The sequence below is a fragment of the Mytilus galloprovincialis genome, chromosome 6 (assembly GCF_965363235.1).
Source record: "Mytilus galloprovincialis chromosome 6, xbMytGall1.hap1.1, whole genome shotgun sequence".
Lineage (NCBI taxonomy): Eukaryota > Metazoa > Mollusca > Bivalvia > Mytilida > Mytilidae > Mytilus > Mytilus galloprovincialis.
The window spans coordinates 42,382,649-42,401,678 of record NC_134843.1 but is presented as its reverse complement, the minus strand read 5'-3'; the positions used below and the strand labels follow the sequence as shown (position 1 = coordinate 42,401,678).

General features: G+C 31.0%; 1 protein-coding gene across 1 annotated transcript in view; it reads right to left on the bottom strand.

Moving 5' to 3' along the window:
• Positions 1-19,016, bottom strand: part of LOC143078596 (tonsoku-like protein) — a 157,090-nt gene extending 138,074 nt beyond the window's left edge. The window contains exons 1-7 of the mRNA XM_076253452.1: positions 18,928-19,016; positions 10,876-10,971; positions 8,256-8,648; positions 7,461-7,533; positions 5,422-5,593; positions 4,432-4,546; positions 11-156 (exon numbers count right to left, since the gene is read on the bottom strand). Of these exons, the coding sequence (XP_076109567.1) occupies positions 11-156; positions 4,432-4,546; positions 5,422-5,593; positions 7,461-7,533; positions 8,256-8,648; positions 10,876-10,971; positions 18,928-18,958 (1,026 nt within the window). The 5' untranslated portion in view covers positions 18,959-19,016. The remainder of the gene's footprint in view (positions 1-10; positions 157-4,431; positions 4,547-5,421; positions 5,594-7,460; positions 7,534-8,255; positions 8,649-10,875; positions 10,972-18,927) is intronic.
• Positions 19,017-19,030: the final 14 nt, after the last annotated feature.

Sequence of the window (19,030 nt, the reverse complement as noted above, 5' to 3'; positions counted from 1 at the left end):
CTGATTTTACCATTTTGTGATAGAATTCCAACGCTTGTTTAAAATTTCCAATCTCTGCAGCTCCATCACCCAACTGTTCATAAATTTTTATCTTTGATGCATTACCGTCTGGTGGTAATCCTTCTAAACTTGTTGTAGCTTCTTCTATCTTGCCCACTGAAATGGAATCATTACAATTGATATAGGTTGTCTTTAAATCTTAAAATATGAAATAAATGACTGAAACAAATTAATTGTTTGTTATATTGATTATTTTTTCAGTAAGTGCTTGTAATAATAAATACAAATAGTTTAACATCAGTGGTTGTCTTTTTGTTGCTGTATATACTATTCAGTTTTTTTTCAGTTCTTTTTCTGAACATAAATTAACATTATTTTTCTCATTTAAAATATTCTAAATTTGTCATATCGGGGCCTTTTATAGCTTGCTATGAGGTATGGAACTTGCTTATTGTTGAAGGCTGAGAAGTTGTTAACTTATCTCTCATTTGAGCTCTGGTGGAAAGGTGCCTTATTCAGTCAGGGGACTTACTTAAATGAGTGATTTTCTAAATCACTGATTCAAGTAACATTATTTCCATAAAGGTTGGAAGTAAAAGTTGTCTTTCTTTAATAATCACCTATTTTTAAAAGTACATGTAGTACAAAATAATCACTAGAAGAAGTGATTTAATTTTACTGTAGCTTTAAATATAGAATACTAATGATCCAGGGATTAATTATGTTTCTAAACTTATCAGAACCAACATCTGTGTTGTCTAGCATGACCAGGTCATTTCAGGTGATGAGCTTGTACTGAATCTAGGATAATGACATAAAATCACTTGTTTAAGTATCATACCTCAATTTTCTTCCCAAAAATCACTTCTTTAAGAGTTATGATTTAAATTACTTACCCCCACTTATTTCAACACCCCCGAAAAGTGGAATTTTTATCGCAAACAGTAGAATTTTATTACATAATCTGAAAGATGAAACCTTGAACTTTACAGGACAAATACTCCCACTGCTGGGAAAAATCTGTTAAGAAAGTATCAGTTCATTTTTTAAAGCCATTTAAAATAGAAATTGCAGCTAAATGATAGCACCAAAGGCATAAACGTTGCTACTTAAAAGAAGCAAAGAAGCAAAAAATTCATTTTTTCAATTTTACTAATGAAAAGATATTATTTAAACCTATGTGTTTAAAATTTTGGTAAAACTACAAAATCACAATTTGCGACAAAACTTCAAATTTGCTACTCAAAATATGAGTCCCCTGACTGTTATTAGCAATCATTCCATATTTTCTTATTTTTATATAATAGGTTTTTCAGTCATACTTTTATTACATCTAAAATCATTGTATTGGTTAGAATTCATTGTTACTCTTTAAATAGGAAGTAAACAAAGGTTTTATGGTCCACCTGGTAAACAACTTTAACTTTCTGTAAGATTGATGGCATAACTAAACTGTTAAATCAATAGTAGAAATTATCATACATCTGGAAACCAAATTTTAGATAGGAAATTCGCTATTCAGTTTCAAAATAACAAGCTTTTCATAACACTAGTATATATCAAAAGAGGATAAATAAAGGAACAAAAAAAGCAAAAAAAATAAATAGGTCAATTTGCCTGTTTTTGAGATAATAGCCATTGAAATTTTGGCGGGAAATTTTTCTCTCTTGATTATTCATAGCTTTATCATTGACGGGTTTAAGTTCTCAAAAACTATTAAAAAATAACAAGGATTTTATAAGAATTTAACAGATGACTTATAATTATACATGTAAAAGATTTATAAAATAAAAAGTGGGGGTCAACGGGCAAAACTTGAAATGGACAAAACCAGAGGATTCCGAAAATCTGACAAAAATCCATAAACATGACAAGCGAACATCCTTAATACCAAATTCACTGTTGTTTTGCTTATTTACCATGTAAGTTCCATATATTTTTTTTCATATTTTCAAAGATAAAATGTATATTTTATTTAATTTATAAATCTATACAACTCTTTTAAAATAGCATAGATTTCATTATTGTATTATTTCACTCAATAATATCTAAATTAAGTTTGAAAATTTGTGCATACCAATATGTATATATCTGGTATGCATTTAATGTTAAATAAAGAAAGTGTACAGATATACTGAACAAATAAAATGACCATGTATGTGACTGAAATAAGGGATGAGAATGTAAGAGAATTGTTTCATTTCTTCTGTGTAGCTACGGGCTATTCCAGAAAAAAATGTATGGAGGGGTTGGAAGGCACATTATATTAATAATACATGGGTGATGGGTATCAGAGAAACGTTTCACACTATAATGCACTATAATTTTCAATTACAATTGTCTGGGTGGCGGGTGCTGACAAAAACTGCCTTCCAACCCCTCCATACATTTTTTTCTGGAATAGCCTTAACCATTTTCTTGTTTATAATGTTCATGTATAAAAATGAAACCAGCCTTTCTCCATAAATTTTATTTCCCACATACTTTTCAAAAACTGATCAATACAATTCTGACAGTTTATACTTAATGTTATAAAATTCTTTTCATCAGTCACTATTTTTGAAGTCTTTAAAACATAAATCTAACCATGCTTATGATGAATGATAAAAATACCAGTGATATATATATAAAAATGTTACTTTTTCAATTTCACATGATGCACCTTCTGTTGTTGACAAAAACATTTGATTTGTAGTCAGAGAAGTTTGTTTATTGAATATTGCAGACTCCTTCCTGCACGTTCAAGGATATTGTCTGATGTCTAAACTAAAGATGCATGTCAATAACTGCTGATTAATTACTGTCTTTATAAAAGGAAACTACAGACAAAGAAAAAAAACATTGTCGTCAAATTTTTAAATAGCAACATCAGCGTAATAAATCTCCCTCATTGTTCTACATCTGATAGAAATGGTTGGTATATGGTTCACAACACTATTTTACATTACAGCACATGGTCAATAAAGCTAAATTTGGCTTACAAATGTCTTACATTTCTTAAAAAATATTCTTTCAGTTACACAGCATGCACAGTGCAAACATTAAACTTCCATAGTCTTATATAACAAGTATAAAGACTATATATAATAAGAATGTGTCCACAGTACACGGATGCCCCTCTCGCACTATCATTTTCTATGTTTAGTGGACCATGAAATTGGAATAAATTCTCTAATTTGGCATTAAAATTAGAATGATCTTATCAAAGGGAACATGTATACTAAGTTTTAAATTGATTGGAATTCCACTTTATCAAAAATTACCTTGACCAAAAACTTTAACCTGAAATTTGCAATATCATTTTCTATGTTCAGTGAACCGTAAAATTGTGGTCAAAACTCTAATTTGGCATTTAAATTAGAAAGATCATATCATAGGGCACATGTATACTAAGTTTCAAGTTGATTGGACGTCAACTTCATCAAAAACTACCTTGACCATAAACTTTAACCTGAAGTGGGACAGACGGACGGACGAATGGACGGACGAACAGACCAGAAAACATAATGCCCCTCTACTATCGTAGGTGGGGCATAAAAATATAAAACAGACAAATTTTTACTCTGTTATTATACTTGTTTAAGTGAATTCAGAATTAAAATTTCTCATTTCAAGACAGATGAAGAGCAAATGAGCAAAAATTTTGACAAAAGACAACCTAATAAGTCCTTGCACCATATCAGTATAAGGGACTTAACTCATGGTGCTTAATGTTTTAATTATTCCAGGTCTCTGACTCTCCTGTAGGAACAAACCCTAATTTTGGCTGGTAACTTTTGCAATATGACATTGATTTTTTAAAATAAATGTTTGAAACCAGCTTCAAACTATTTGAAGATCATTCAAGATGACTTTTGTAATCTGATTTTTGATTTTTCTACATAAATATATGTAACCTGCTGCATTTGTTTGCACCTGTCCTAAGTCAGCAACCTGGTGTTCAGTAGTTGTTGTGATGTCGTTCATAAGTGTTCCTCTTTTCTCGTTTTTTTATATAGATTGGAGTGTTGGTTTTCCTGTTTGAATCGTTTTACATTAGTCATTTTTTTGGGGCCCTTCATAGCTTGCTGTTCGGTGTGATCCAATGCTAAATGCTGAAGACTGTACTTTGACCTTTAATGGTTTACTTTTTACAATTTGTGACTTGGATGGAGAGTTGTCTCATTGGCACTTATACCACATCTTCTTATATCGATTAAACTATATGAAGATCATTCAAGATGACTTTTGTGATATGATTTTTGATTTCTTCTTTAGATAAATACATGTTATATTCCAGCTTTGAAATTTTTTACAATCATGCAAGATGACTTTATTGATTTTTTTTTTTAGATAAATATGTGTTATATTTGTAAACAGCTTTGAGAAATTTGACGATCATGTACAATACTTTTGTTATATGGCATTGATTTTTTTATAAATTAATGTTACCAGCTTTGAAATATTTGACGATTCTTTCAGTTTCTTCTGGAGTTGGTGATCCCAGTTTGTGTGCTTTCTTCAGTGAATGTTTACTTGTAGGTATGTCTCCTACTTGGATGCACACCTGAAAAAATAAAACTTGGATGAGGGTCTGAATGGGGTTTACAGAATAGAGAATAATGGCGAAAATAGGCACAATAAAAGACGTACAAAAGAAAAATCAGAGAAAAATAGGCAAAACATACAGATTAGAGAGTAATGTGGTGTTAAAATATAAAGACTAGAGATTAAAAGACAAAATAATTTAAGAAAAGATCAAACCAAGTCTAACAAATTCAAATTAAAGAAACATGGACACATTACTTAAGCCAACCTTTTTAACTACTTAAAAGGATGCAGAATGCTCGAGTATAGTAAGATTCAACACATGCCCATACTGGGGTAACCATGTTAACATGCCTTATAATTCAATCTTTAGTATCAACTAGCAACCATTTGCTGGTGAAGTTTTATCAAGTGAAAACTGCGAGCTACTGCTCACTGATGATACCCCCTCCCAAATATTTGGGAAAACAGGAAGTTGTTGAGTGATGAATCTGAAAAAGCATCACACCACATAGCTGACTTATATTAACCCTAAAACCAAATTTCATAAATCCTTGTATTGCAGTTTCTGAAAAAAATGTGACGAAAATTTTATACTTGGCTACTTGCGCGTAAAATGATGCAAGTGTTTGGTAAACATGAAGTTGTTGAGTGATGAATATGAAAAAGCATCACACTGTATAACTAACTGACTTATATAAAGCCTGAAAGCAAATTTCAGAAATCTTTATGATGTACATGTAGTTCCTGAGAAAGATGTCAGGAAAAATATGCATGGGACGGACGTATGGACAGACAGAGGTAAAACAATATACCCCCATTTTTTAAACTGTTTTTAAAGTAGGCGTATAAAAAGGTTATTTTTTAACTGTCTATGAACCTGTATATACTTACAAGAGCTTTTTGGACATACACATCACTTTCAAGATATTTATCCTTCAGCTTCAAAGCACTCTTTAGAGCAGATTCTAAGAAACGTAGAGCTTGACTGAAGTTGTTGTTACGTTGATACATGGTAGCTAAAGAATACTGGCATCGGTACAGGTCACTGTAAAGATGGTGTTGTCTGCAATTTAAAAAAAATAAATTTTGAACTAGTTTAGGCCACAATTAAAAACATTTTGGTTTGCCAAAACCCTACCCAAAGGTTGAGACAGTGGGTAGGTAGGTAGGCAATTTCTTTTTTTTTTTTTCAAAAAGAGAAATTGAAGTATCAGGTGTTTATTAGTTTTCATGCCTATCTGATTAAAAAAAAACTTCTTCAATAAAAAGAATTTGAGTAGGCAGCTTTTTTCTGGGTAGGTAGGGACAAACCTATTCTTTTGAATGGCCTTATCCAGATCACATGTATGACCTGTTATTGTCAAGAACATCTTCAGAGGTTGTCTTCAATTATTTTCTATTTATAATTTTTGTTGTCGCCATTTAGCATACTTTTAGACTTTTGGGACTAGAGATTTCTTTTTTAATTATGCGGTGGTCTAAAAAAGTACAGATGTTCCTTCTACATCTTCTCAACAAAGGGCCAAAATTGCCACATTTCATTATCTTAAACAATCTGGGTAATCATGGTTATTACTTCATAGATGTACACCATAAAAATAGTTTTCATTGGTTAAACCACATCATTGGATATTTGACTGTAGTTTGAACACTATTTTCATTCTGGTACAGAACCAATAAAATCAGCCACAATCATTTAATTTATGATTTTGAAATAGTTAATTGATATGCATTTCCAAGAACATTATTTTGTTGTTTTAATTTGTGTATTGTCAATTTTCCATAATTCATACATTACCATCAACAACAAAAACATATGAAACAATTTTGTATATTTCTATGTTCCATAATTCATGCATGTACATCAACAACAATAAACAGCTGCGCCATGAGCGCATGATACGCCCGACGTCTTGTGTGGAAATTTTATGCAATAATCATAAATAGTTTCTAAGAAAGTTTTAAGCAATAGATTTATTGTTTTTGAGACACGGCGGGACATGTGAAAACCCCCCACCCTGGGTTTTTTTTACAAACTAAATATCACTAAAATAAAATTTTGAATCAAACCAAAAAGTATACAGATCTTTAGATTAATATAACAAAGAAGTGTGTACAGTATCAAGCAATAATCATGAATTGTTTTTGAGATACAGCGCGACATGTAAAAAAAAAACTCCCCTTTTTTACAAAATACTCAATAACTCAAAAATAAAATTTTGAGTCATCACCAAAAAGTATACAGATCTTTAGATTAATATAACAAAGAAGAGTGTAAAGTTTTAAGCAATAATCATAAATTGTTTTTGAGATACAGCACGACATGTAAAAACAAAATACTCAATATAACTCAAAAATGAAATTTTGAATATCACCAAAAAGTATACAGATCTTTAGATTAATATAACAAAGAAGTGCGTAAAGTTTTAAGCAATAATCATAAATCGTTTTTGAGATAAGGCGCGACATGTAAAAAAAACCTCCCCCTTTTTTACAAAATACTCAATAACTCAAAAATGAAATTTTGAATCATCACAAAAAAGTATACAGATATTAAGATTAATATAACTAAGAAGTGTTTAAAGTTTTAAGCAATAATCAAGAATCTTTTTTTGAGATACGGTGTGACTTTTAAAAAAAAATTTGCCCCTGTTTTAGTTACAAAGTGCCGTATCTCAAAAAGTTTAAATCTTATTTTCACCAAAAAGTATACAGATCATTTGACCATCATAAGAAACAACTATAATATAAAGTTTCATGAAATTTAGATAAGTCGTTCTCAAGTTACGGTGCGACATGTTTACGCCGGACAGACAGATGGACAGATGGACAGACATACCATACCATAATACGTCCCGTCAAAATTTTTGATGGGCGTATAAAAACATATGAAACAAATATATATAATTGAATTATTTCTTGTCCCTTACTCTGAAATTGTAATAGCTTTCTTCATATATTCTGCACACTGTCTTGTGTCGCCTCTACCATCAAATACCAACCCTGCAACAGAATTCTAAGGTGCAGATGATAATGAAAATGACACAAAAATAAAGGATTTTGTTATTTAGAAGAGGTGTCCTATAAAAAACATTAAAAATTATTTAATGTTCTCATTCCTTTACATTAATAACCAACTTATCTTTGCAGATTTTATCTCACTACCATTTGAACCTGGCCAACTTTCGGATATTCATTTTTTTTTTATTGAATTTTCATTCCTAAACACTAAACAAAATCCATTGAAGATACTGTGGATTTATTCATTTTTTCATGGTTACCAATTTCAGTGGATTGATGAAAAATCATATTTTCAAGCCTATAAAAATTTGTTCATAGTTTAACATTTTATTTGGGGATTGCCATTACAATCAAATTCGGAGAAAGTTGATATCCCAAGAATAATAATGAATCCATAGTTATTGATAATTAATAACTTTCCTTCTGTAGTACTAGTATCATGCAAAAACTCACAGAAAATAAACAAAGCAAATTATTATAATCTCAAAGAAATGATCTCAAAACATTCTATGACTAATGTTGACAAATGTTAGCAACCTTATGACAGATCTGTAATAATGTGTAATCTTTTTGAAGAGCAATAATCAGAAATTTTTTTATCAGGATTACAATCAATCATAAAATAAAAGGGCCAGAAGAGTAAACAGTAACGCAACAGCCCTTTTTTTAAATGAGCATGTATATGTACTTAGAAAAATACCAACCTAAATTAAGGTAAAGCCTGGCTTTCATCTCCATATATTCTACATTTTTAACCTCTTGCTTCAAGTTTTCACATGCAGTCAAGCTTTTACAGAACGACTCCTCAGCTTGTTTGGACGCCTTCACTATGTTCTGTTTTCCTCTGGCGCTGTCACATTGAAATAAATATGTCCTCCCTATAGTAGCCAGTGCTCTTTGCTCTTCCAATAAATTTCCACATGACCTACTCAGTTCCAAGTGGCGTTGCTGAAATTGTAGTGCTTTGTCATACTGATCCATTCCACAATAACACTCCCCAATTTTCCTGCATGCCACTGCTGAACCAATGGTATCTTCCAAGGCTTCACTGATGGCAAGTTCCTTCTCATGTTCTTCTTTGGCTTCATGACACCTTCCTGAAAAGAACATATTTTTTTCTTTATCAATAACCAGTAAATGCAATAAATATTAATTTATCTGATCAATAACCAGTACATAAGAACGAGATAACAATATATAGAAGTTTTTTCCTTATCAAAGACATGACCAGTGGCTGTCTTAAACTTGCAGTGAGGTGTCAGAGTGTTGTTTTATGGGGTCTGTGTTAAAGGCCTCACTTTGAGATTCAGAACAGAAATACAAGCCCTGTTCCTTTGCTTTCTGTGTGTATTTTGCTTTGCATGTACTGATTTTGTTTCATGGACATGATGGATGGTTTCCCCATATCCTTTGTTTTTCTATTAAATACTTTCCAAGTGATGATCAGTTAGTTCACAGCATAAAATATATTCTTAATAGCCATAATGCGGTATGGGATTTGCTCACTGTCGAAGTTCGTACAGTGATCTATTGTTGTTATATGTAATGGTCTTTTGTGGTAAGTTGTCTCATTGGCAATCATACCCCATCTTCTTATTTCTACATAAATTATAAAGTTCCTTTATCTTGTTTATATTAGTGTTCTGATGCTTGAACCTGACTTAAGGAACTTTAACCTTGCATTATTTGATATTTTTATTTACTATGTACTGCTGTGTTTGTGTGAACTTAATCTGTCTACCTTTTCATATATATACATTTTCACTGATTCAATTCAATTCAAAGCTTTATTTATAGTGAGCATGTCACATAACAAATAAACATAAGCTCTTTTGGGCTTTTATAACCGACAAATAATTGTTCATACATTTACATATTAATCATACACAATAGTCAATACTAATATTAAAACATAAAAGACATAGAACATACATTTCATGCACATTTAGCTATAGGCTGAACTGATTTAAATACTATATATTATATACATGCATGAGCACTAAGCTAAAAGCAACATAAACACTAAAGCACAGCAATGACAAATTATAAATAGCAAACAAACACATCAACTAATTAACACTGTCATTGCAAATGTCTGTTCTAAACATTGTCAAAATCAGGAACTGTGTTGAAATTGATTGTTTTAGACGTTTTATGAATTTTGAGTTGATGGATTTTAGTGTTTTAAACTTTTAAGGAACTTTAAGATGATGTATCTTAGTGTTGTCAAATTTTTAAGAATTTTGAGATGGTGAGTAAAAGTGTTTTCCACTTTTTAGGAATTTTGAGATGATGTATCTTAGTGTTTTCAACTTTATAGGAATTTTGAGGTGATGGACCCTAGTGATTTAGACTTTAGGAATTTTGAGATGATGGATCCAAGTTTTTCTTTGTCTTTGACTTAGAAAGGAATTTTGAGATGATGGATCTTAGTATTTTGGACTTTTTAAGAATTTTGTGATGATGGATTTCAGTGTTTTTTGACTTTAGTGAATTTTGAGATGATGGATCTTACATTTTTAGCTATAGTGTTTTTTCCTTTTTAAGAATTTTGAAATGATGGATTGATTGTAGTGTTTTTGACTCTTTTGTGAATTTGAGCTGATGTATCTTAGTTCCCCCCCCCCCCCCCCCCCCCCCCCCCCCCCCCATTTAAGAATTTTGAGATGGTGGATCGAAGTGTTTTTTTTTTTACTTTTAGTAATTTTGGGATGAGGAATCTTAGTTTTTTCCTCTTTTTACAAATTTTGAAATATGGTATCTTTGTGATTTTGACTTTTTAAGAATTTTGAGATAATGGATCTTAGTGTTTTTGTTTTTTTTTTGTGAATTTTGGGATGATGGATCTTAGTTTTTTTGTCTTTTTAAGATTTTTGAGTTGATGGATTGTAGTGTTTTAGTAGTTTTGAGATGAAGGATCTCATATTTTTCCGCTTATTAAGAATTTTGAGATGAAGGATCTTATATTTTTCCGCTTTTTAAGAATTTTGAGATGATGGATCTTGGTGTTTTGGACTTTTTGGGGAATTTTGAGATGATTGATCTTAGTGTTTTGACTTTTTAACAATTTGGAGATGATGGATCTTAATGTTTTACAATTTTTAGGAATTTTGTGATGATGGAAGATATTTGGTATTATCTGTTTAATTCATTCTTTACTGGTCTCCAGGACTGAAAGCTTGACATATATGTATGATATAGACCTCTGATAACCTAACAACCATATGATACATGACCTCTAGAATTTCTGGAAATCCTATGTAGCTGTCTTGCTGCCTATTCTACACAACTATAAATAAAAACGAAAATTTTTGTAACACTTACCATACTTTACCAGAAGTTCACCAATGCAGTTACATATTTGTGCCACCTCTTTCAAATTGTCTTTCTTTTCAGCCTTCTTTCTTTCCCTTTTCAATTCTTTCAATGAGATAAAAACAATAATTACTTGTACATGGTACATACAATGTTACAATGTACATACACACACATGTATATCAAAATACATTGTATATTGATCCCAATCATCCTTTTTTACAATCTTATTAAAATAAGTTCTCATCACTTGCTCGTGACACGGCGACATGTATAAAAAATCGAGGAGCAAGTGATGAGAACTTATTTTAATAAGATGATTCCTTTTTTATATTCATTATTTACCTATATGATACACCCAAATTTAGCAGTGCAACTTGCCACCTATGAACTTCTCAAAGAGTTGTTACATAACAATAAAATAAATGGTACCTATTTTTCTGCAACAGATGTGCATTTAAACAATCAATTTCTCTTCAATTATAATGCAAAATATAAAATATTGAAAATTCACAGCTTTTTAAAAAGATGAAAGTTAAAACCAGACAACAAAAAAAGTATAGCCAAAGCTGGGCAAGGACGAGCTTTCTCTTCCAAAAAATTTGACACATTGACCCTTTTGAGTTATTTGGAATGACATCAGGTTTGGGGATATTTCAATGATCAAATGGTGAAAACCACAATGAAGCATTTACTTACATGTACATGTAAGTAGGTTGCAGGTTATTTCATGACAATTTTCAATACTTCCACGTTACTCGAGAGCGAACATCTATATCAAATCAATTTAACTCTGGCAAATTAAGTTTGCTTCTGATGAGAGTTGCCTGACCAAGTAAATTTGTAATCCATTTATTGCACATTAAGTGCCCTTTTTGTAAAAACAATTACCATGCCCAAAGGCCCCTTATTCATGTTATTCAGTTCTAGATAAAACACTACCACCTGACCACTACTCTAATTGAAAAAGTACTTAGTCTATCATGTCTATATATCATCCTACATTTGTACATGAGTCCAACGACTTACAGAAAAGAGCACTGATTTACCATAAGCATGATAAGAATCATAAAGGACCGAATAGAAAATGATTTTTTTTTGTAATTGATGGAGACTAGCAAATTGCAAATCATTTTAAAATCAATAAATGAAAAGATATTTTGCACAAACTTTCTTGTTGCCCTTTGTTTTGAGATACATTACAGTGTTCTTACCAGGATTAAAAACGGGCAGGGTGATAGTCAAAATAAGGGCAATTTTATGCATAAATTTATATCATTGAAAAAAAGGACAATTATTTATGGTGACTTGAATAACACCGGTATCACTCAGATTACAATTCTACCTTGACAGAAGTTTACCTATAAGGGTCAGAATGGGGTTTACAGAATAGCAACAAAAAATAGAGAATAAATGTAATAGCAACAAAAAATAGAGAATAAATGTAATAGCAACAAAAAATATAGAATAAATGTAATAGCAACAAAAAATAGAGAATAAATGTAATAGCAACAAAATAAAGAATAGAGAATAATGCGGTGCAAAAGTATAAAGAATAAATGTGCAAAATAAAAAGGAAACTTAGGTAACTGTAATGCAATACCGATAATATAATGATCAATGTGCATAATTGATAAATAATCTTGTAACAGAAAGACTATATAGTAAAATCATTTTCATGAGAATTTGCTTTACAGAATGAGAGTTATTTTTAAGGCTATTAAAAGAAAAATGCCCTAAAAATTTAAAGAATACAGATATTAAAAAACCCATGCAGGTCCTCATGTCATTTACATTGTCAAAATATAGGACACATCTAGTCAAACTGGTTTGGTATAACTGACTGTTTCTTGCCCTAGATGTCTATTTCACAGTGACCTTATGTGTTTGTGCTAAGAGTACATTGTACTGTCAAATTCATTTAAAATATTATGCATTTAAAATATTTTGCAACTTAATAATAATCTGTCAGATTTGGTGTAAACAAAAAACAAGACCCTGCAAGCATAGTCTATTTCTTTAACAGTCAAGCAGATAGTTTTTTTATACCTGAACTAAAAACTACCATGTAAAGAAATATGCAATTAAAAGGCCTAAAATAACCCCTAAAATTCAACATTAACAGATTTTTAACAATTAAATCAAGATGCACAAAGTTTTAAGTATTGGTCAGAATATAGGGTTCTTTTGTACTTTAACAATATCACAATAACAATAAAGTGACCTTAATTTTGGACAAGGAAAATGGCATGAAGCCAAATTTATCAACCTCTATTGTATGAATGGGATAAACTGACCTTTCAATTTTCAAGGCTAAATAAGTATTTTATAGGCTTAATACAAACTTACCTGTCAAGGTAGAATTTTAATCTGAGTGATACCGGTGTTATTCAAGTCACCATAAGCCTCATAATTAATTAGCACATAATTTTTATTAGGCATTATTGAAACATCAAGTTTCAGTTAAAATGGAGTCTTTGTAATTTGATTATTTTGGCACATTTTTTTTTTATTTATGGTTGTAATCATTTTATAAAACTATGGTCATCATGCTGAAACCGTCTTTTTTGAGAAACTTTTGCCTTTATATAATGGGGCACAGGACGTTTGCGCTTTTTTACCTGTAAAACAATAGGACATTTGCGCTTCAAATACTATGGACATTTGCACTTTTAATTTTGATTCACCTGTATTAATTTGACCGGACATTTGCGCCTTTTACGTATAGTTGTCCAGTGTTCTCCCCAGGATTTTTGGATAGCACCAGGGTAACGCGTGACGAAATGAATTTTACAATATTTTGTGTCACGTTGCGTCGCTTATTTTTTTCTTGTTAGTTTTTGTCATTACCTTTTTGCCTTTGTTTTGTTAACTGTGGTACGTACTGTGTTGTATGGACTTTGGGTCAGAAAATTATTAGTAGAAAAAGTAAATCAATAAACAGTTTGTATACTTTCATATCTTTGAAGAATAAATAAAAGAAAGCACAATTAGTCTTTAAACAAAAGACACTTCTTATATTTTGATCAAGCCATTTTGTCCTGATACTTGTAGTTACACTACACATTCCCCATGTTAGATTTCACCATAACAATTAACTTTGAACAAGATTAAATTTTGATACAGAACCTTCAGTAGATTAAAAACTATTTTCCATAGTTTTAGACCTGATTCTTTTAAACAACAACAAATTATTTTTATAGTTAATACTTTGTTCCAGACATGTAGAGTACTTATATTAATATATCTATCCTCTAGGTCTTATTAAGCTATAGTCCTGTTTTGGATTATACTACATTTCAATTGATATAAGTTTGGCAGTAGGCTTGTCAGCCCTAGCACAGTTATATATATTTCAAAAATTGAAAAATTTACTAATTTAATATAATATGTCTGTGCATTAATAAAAGTATGATTCTCAAAAATAATTTTCAAAACATTTTTGTTGGTATGTTCTAAGAAAGTTTTTATCCTTAATGCAACATTCTAATATAATTTTGCATACAATTTGTAATTTATTTTTATTTTCAATGAGAAATTATATTTGAGGAGCATTTATTTGTGATAAGCAAAATCAGGGGAAGTAACTCCACAATTAATTTCCAACAGGCAAATTATTTTGACTCAAGACTGGCGTAATAGAGTTCATTAACAAATGTCTGCTTGTCCCTCACAAGTCTGTTATTAAAATTATGATCTCTTAATTAATTAAAACACAAAAGAATCATGTACATCGATTAAATCCAATCATCAAGGTTAACCTCAAAAGGTAAATCGATCACGTGGTGTAAACAATCTACCTGTCAGATCTGGATTAAACTGGTTAGAACTGGTCAATTTTCATGTAAAATTTTAAACCTCACGGAAAGTTGCAAGTCGTCTCAATCTTTACCGATTTACGATTTTTTTACCAAAAACTTTAGCACCACGGAGAAAAATTATACATCGCGGCAAGAACGATACCACCGCGGTAGAAAATTATACATCGCGGGCCCGTGGTCCTTTAAGGGCCTGGGGAGAACACTGGTTGTCTACATGTAATTTTAATGAGAAGTAATCATCACTTTAATAAATTTAACTTATATTTGTTATAAGTACAACAAATGGTCCAGAAACCTTCAATGCCCACTATATTGAACAGTTGTATTCAACTCATCCTGCTATATTTTTATCTTTTTGAAGAGTATCATTGACAATCAGTCGGTGGATTACATTAAGATTCGGTATATTGATGAACAGCATCCAGTAAAAAATTAAGAAAGAGAAACTTGATTATTCATTTGAAATGAGGGCGAAATACCAGTCTGAACAGATAACAATAGTTAAATTTGTTCACTCCTTGGGCTTCAGTTATCAAGCTAAACTGACATGTGATGACTATCTGTTTTTATGTCTTTAGAATATTTACTTTTAGCTTTATATGAACTTTAAAACATATATCAATGTGCTATGAAACTATTGTTTTTAACTTTTTGACATAAAGAACAATATGACTTTAACTCTTCAAGGTCAAACCTGCCGGTCCCAAGCCCTGATAAAAGGGGAGGGTAGTCATAACAATCAAATATTGCAAAAGGTTAAAGCGCAAATGTCCTATGTAAAAAGCGGAAATGTCCTATAATTTGAAGTATAAGTGTCCAAAATAAATAGCGCAAACATCCTGCGCCAATATATTATGTATTAAGCTGACTTGTACATGTAGGTTTTTTTTTATCTTTATTATATTCACAATTCATATCAGTTTGAATTACACAAAAATAAAAACATTGCCATTGCTGTCAACATAGCTGTCTGACCAATTACAGTTTTCAATATTGGGAAATCTTCATTGCATTTGATTGATCAATTAATGGAAGTAAATTAAAGATTCAAAATATAATTTTCAAAATATTTATTTTTAAAGTGTATATAAGTAAAATAATTTAAATTAATATTCTAATATGCATTTGCATTCAAATTATTTTATATTTAATCTTTATACGAAAAGAAACTTATAATTAAGTAATATATTTTGAACAGGTGATAAATAATTAAGGGGACGTAATCAAATTGTTTGTCAAACTTTTGGGGAATTCACAAATTATTTATGACCTAAAGCTAAGGTATCTGGTGTTAATTAACAATATGTTTGACATCAAAGCTGTCAGGTAAAGCCATACACTTAATGGGTCACGTATTTTGACAGCTTGCACAACTTCCTGTTTATGGAACAATTATGGTTTTACCGTATTTTAAAGGCAGAAAAAATGCAGATTTTTCCGTGATTAAAACGGCATGGCGCCTAAGGAACGACAGAAAAAAGGGCAGACGCTGTACCTTGTACCTTATTGTAGCTAGAACACTGCGTTATTTATATAATTCTGCTTCAAAACTTTTCCCTTTAAACAGGGATAGAACTTAAGACATTGGCATTTGGTAGCCCACAGCTTAAATTTTGTAGCCAATATATATAGTCCTATACAAGAAAAGCAGAAATTTAAGTAGCCCACACCAAATTTTAGGGGCCCTGCTACTTTTATACCCTGTTAAATCGTTTATTTCGTCAAGAGTCTTATTTTATACTTAGTCTGAGTTTTTATTATTGACGGTCCATGTTTTCTTATTGACAGTCCGAGTTGTCTTCTGACATAAAGTAGTCTTTTATGGAGATGGTCCCGATTGTCGCAGGAAGGTGTCAAAGCAAAATTTAAAATCGCCTTCCAAGAAACAAGATGTCAAAATTATTTGGACTACCATTTATGAGGATCTTAACCAACCTGTTTGTTCACAGGCACTTGTTTCTATCCATAGGAAGGTCAACTATCCATATAAATAGAATTTATATTTATTTCTAGGTATATGGATAGTCGACCTTCCTATGGATAGAAACAGGCGCCTGTGATAGAAACAAGTGCCTGTGTGACAGGCACTTGTTAGATTACTGTGAAGAGGAACACTGTGGGGGATATCAAATTAGTTTAGTGTTAAAGGAAAATATTCACTGAATCGATTCATATAAGGTAGGGATTTATTGCATTAATTTAAAGGGTACAAAAAGCGTCCGAAGCGGAGACTGTCATAACTTTAAAAAAAATTCGTTAGCCACCTTCTTCTATTTATATGGATAGTTGACCTTCCTATGCCTATGCCATGGATAGAAACAAGGGAAGAAGGGAAGCAAGTTAACTCGTACCACGGAAAAGCTCGTACCACGTTAACTCGTACCAAAAAAGTTAACTCGTACCAACGTAAACTTGTACCACTGGGAAGTCGTACCATTAAAAATATATTAAAAAACATGAATGTTTTATGTTTTTTTTTTTTTCGTGAACTTAATAAAAATAAAGTTGAATCACTTGAACTTTATACTGGATTTTAAGGAAAGCTTAGACAAAAATTTGAATGTTTTTATAAGCTTTATTTTTTAAACTGATCTTTCAAACTAGTTTTAATCCAGAAGAAAGTGAAAAAAACATTGCTTTAACTGTACCTTAAGTTGAATATCTATATCCAAATTAAATTAATTAAAGCTGTAATCCATGATCACATGAAACAGTTACATTTCATTGTTATTGATAGACAGTAAGAATTTCATTTTGGAAATCATTTTGATTAACCGTTTTAACTGCTAAGATTTATTCATGAAAATTCAATATTTTCTTGGGGTGAAACTTTAATAATATTACAAATATAAGTAATTTAAAAACCCAACTCAAGTATTTTCTATCCAGGACCAATAGACAAGGAACATTAGCTACAAATTGTTCATTGTACTTTCAAATTATATATATTTTACAGACTCAAGAGGTATTGAGTGAAAGTAAAGTATATCTTCATTATTTAACACCATTTAAATGCATTTAAATAAGTTGGTTCGAGTTAGCAGTGGTACGAGTTTGTGTAACAAAAAATATGTTCCGGCGTGACATTTGTTCCGCTGGAACAAATTTCATAGGAAATATGTACCGCCGGAACTTATATCACAGAAAATATGTTCCAGCACTGTAAAATTTGTTCCGGAACTAATTTTTGGACCAAATATGAAATAAGTTCCAGAACAAATATCATAGCTCCATGAATTTTGTTCCAGTTAATATTAAAAGTTTTAAATAAGTTCCTGTGATATTAGTTTAAGACCAATATGTACATATTTCTAGTCATACATGTACTTGTCATGGAACAGTTTCAAAAGAGTGTGTCTTTTGTTTCTTCATGTCTTTTACAATCATTAATCAGTTATTTCGTCCTTTCCAAATTAGTTCATATGTTCATGTTCTTTGACTTTAATTTTTTCTAAAAGATTTTTCTTATCCTACTCTTTTCTGCTTTAAAAAGTGGGACTGTCATTTTGATATTTTTTACGTTTATAATTAAACATTTGCTATAGTCCTTAAGATTCTTATTGGATGAATTACATTTCTCATTTATTATATTATCAATATATTATACTTATTTTTATAATGCCCTTGAATGATAACTTTAAACTCATTGATGACAAATGTTCAGTATATAAGATAACCTGTTTAACCAGTGGAACATATTTCACAGACTAGGAACTTATTTTACCAGGTGAGGAACAAATTTCACAAACCCAGAACTTATTTCACCAGGTAAGGAACAAATCTCATAAACCTGGAACCTATTTCACTAGGTAAGGAACAAATATCACCAACCTGGTACTTATTTCACCAGGTAAAGTGTGACACTTATTTCATAGAGATGGAACAAATTATATTGAAATTATCTATGAAAAAAGTTCTCCCAGAACATATTTCCTGTGATATTAGTTCCACTGGAACTTTTTTCACAGGAACAAATTTTGGCTCACATTTGCATTGGTACGAGTTTTTTTTTAGTGGTACGAGTTGACGTTGGTACGAGTTTACAATGGTACGGGATAACTATAATTCGAAACAAGTGCCTGTGGCCTGTGTGTTTGTTTACAAAAATCATGCAGATTCAGGTGAGGTTAGGCCTTGCCTGGAGTGATTAGAAACCTTTCTTACGTCCCTTGGTTTTGTTTCATTTCTATTGGTATAATCCTAACGAAAATGAAATGATGTTTTTTGAAATTTGTTATACTTTCAAGTTCTTTTTCGTCTAAGATGTCCATGTTGTGTCAAATTTCCCGCAGTTCTGCTGGGCATGCGTGAAGTCGGATCTATTTTTATCTTCGCTAGAAAAG